This window comes from Fopius arisanus, unplaced genomic scaffold, assembly GCF_000806365.1.
Source record: "Fopius arisanus strain USDA-PBARC FA_bdor unplaced genomic scaffold, ASM80636v1 scaffold00061, whole genome shotgun sequence".
Taxonomy (NCBI): domain Eukaryota; kingdom Metazoa; phylum Arthropoda; class Insecta; order Hymenoptera; family Braconidae; genus Fopius; species Fopius arisanus.
In genome coordinates this window covers 756,533-757,811 of record NW_011887800.1, presented here as the reverse complement: position 1 = coordinate 757,811, position 1,279 = coordinate 756,533, and the positions used below count along the sequence as shown (strand labels likewise).

The 1,279-nt window shown below is 36.3% G+C and overlaps 1 protein-coding gene across 1 annotated transcript in view; it reads left to right on the top strand.

Annotated features, from left to right (window-relative positions):
- The window catches only part of LOC105268833 (uncharacterized), a 7,978-nt gene that overhangs the window by 2,801 nt on the left and 3,898 nt on the right, over positions 1-1,279 (top strand). Inside the window, exons 4-5 of the mRNA XM_011308681.1 lie at positions 2-415; positions 643-1,274. Coding sequence (XP_011306983.1) covers positions 2-415; positions 643-1,274 — 1,046 coding nt within the window. The remainder of the gene's footprint in view (position 1; positions 416-642; positions 1,275-1,279) is intronic.

Genomic DNA, 1,279 nt, shown 5'->3' with positions numbered 1-1,279 from the left:
AAAAATCCTGAGAACAAAATGAATTTACGAGAAATAGTGAAAAGATCGGAATCTATGAGTCCGAGGTACGAAAAAGATTGGGAGCAATTATCCCATAGATTTAGTTCAGAAGAGAATATTATTGATATTGATAAATTAAGTGTTAGTTCGTTAACGAGGTCAGATTCAAAATCTCTCCTTGAAAGACCAGAGAAAGAAATCAACCAGAGCCAATCAGGTAATCAAAAAGAGCTCCTGTTAAACGGTGGAGGGTCTATGTTTTTGAAGAGTACCCGAAGTCGTGATAATACACCAAATCAAGACGGAGGAAAATTTCATGACTTCCACATCAGTCATGGTACATCAGGCACAAATGATACCAGTGATATAACTGAAAGACCGAAATCTATCCTCCGTGAAAAACCCTGTGAAGATGGTGAGTGATGATCGCCTAGATGTCCAATCACCAAAGGAATGAAGTAGAACAATCGCACGTTTTTCTAAGTTCCGTAGTACCTATAACATCCAAGATCGTGTATTACACTAGTATAAACCTATATTTGTGCAACATCTTTTCTATAGCGCATGAAACCACCTGTTGTGCTATTTGATTGAAATCTCTTCTCACAATTGGTGTCTGATAGAACTCTCCTACTATTTCAGACGATCGACATACAGAAGAAGAGCGTAAAAGCGTACGTTTCGATCTCGAAAAAGGTTTGGAAGACATGAAATTTATGTATTCTGGTTCAGAAGATAATGACAGGGATTCAGATTCTAACGATAAGCAGTCATCTTCTAGAGCATTGAAGGCAAACTTAAGATTAGACGATCTGACACTTGAACGTTCTGACTTATTTCATATTAATGTGAATAATTTCCAGAATGATTATCTGAGTGAAGATATTTCTTCTTCAAATCGGAATCCACCTGCAAAACTTGTGGGCCGAAGATTTCTTGTTCAGAATGTATCCGAAGTCGAGCATATGAACCAACTTCTCGCTGATGATCTCCATGATGAACGTTTACCTATCAATAAATTTACTAATATTAAAAATATTGATTTGATTCCCAATACTGGCAATAGCAGTTCATTGCGCGACTCCAGTAAAAGAGAAAATCAATCAGAAGAGGATGAACTATCTATTGATGTAGATAAAATATTGCCACAAACTAGAGATGAAGGCGACGATGTCGTCAATCAAATATTGATAGAACAAGAAGCGGAAATTACGAATGTAAAAAAAGTATTTGAAAACCAATTGGCTAATAGAAGGAAAGAATTGGAAATCCACTTTAA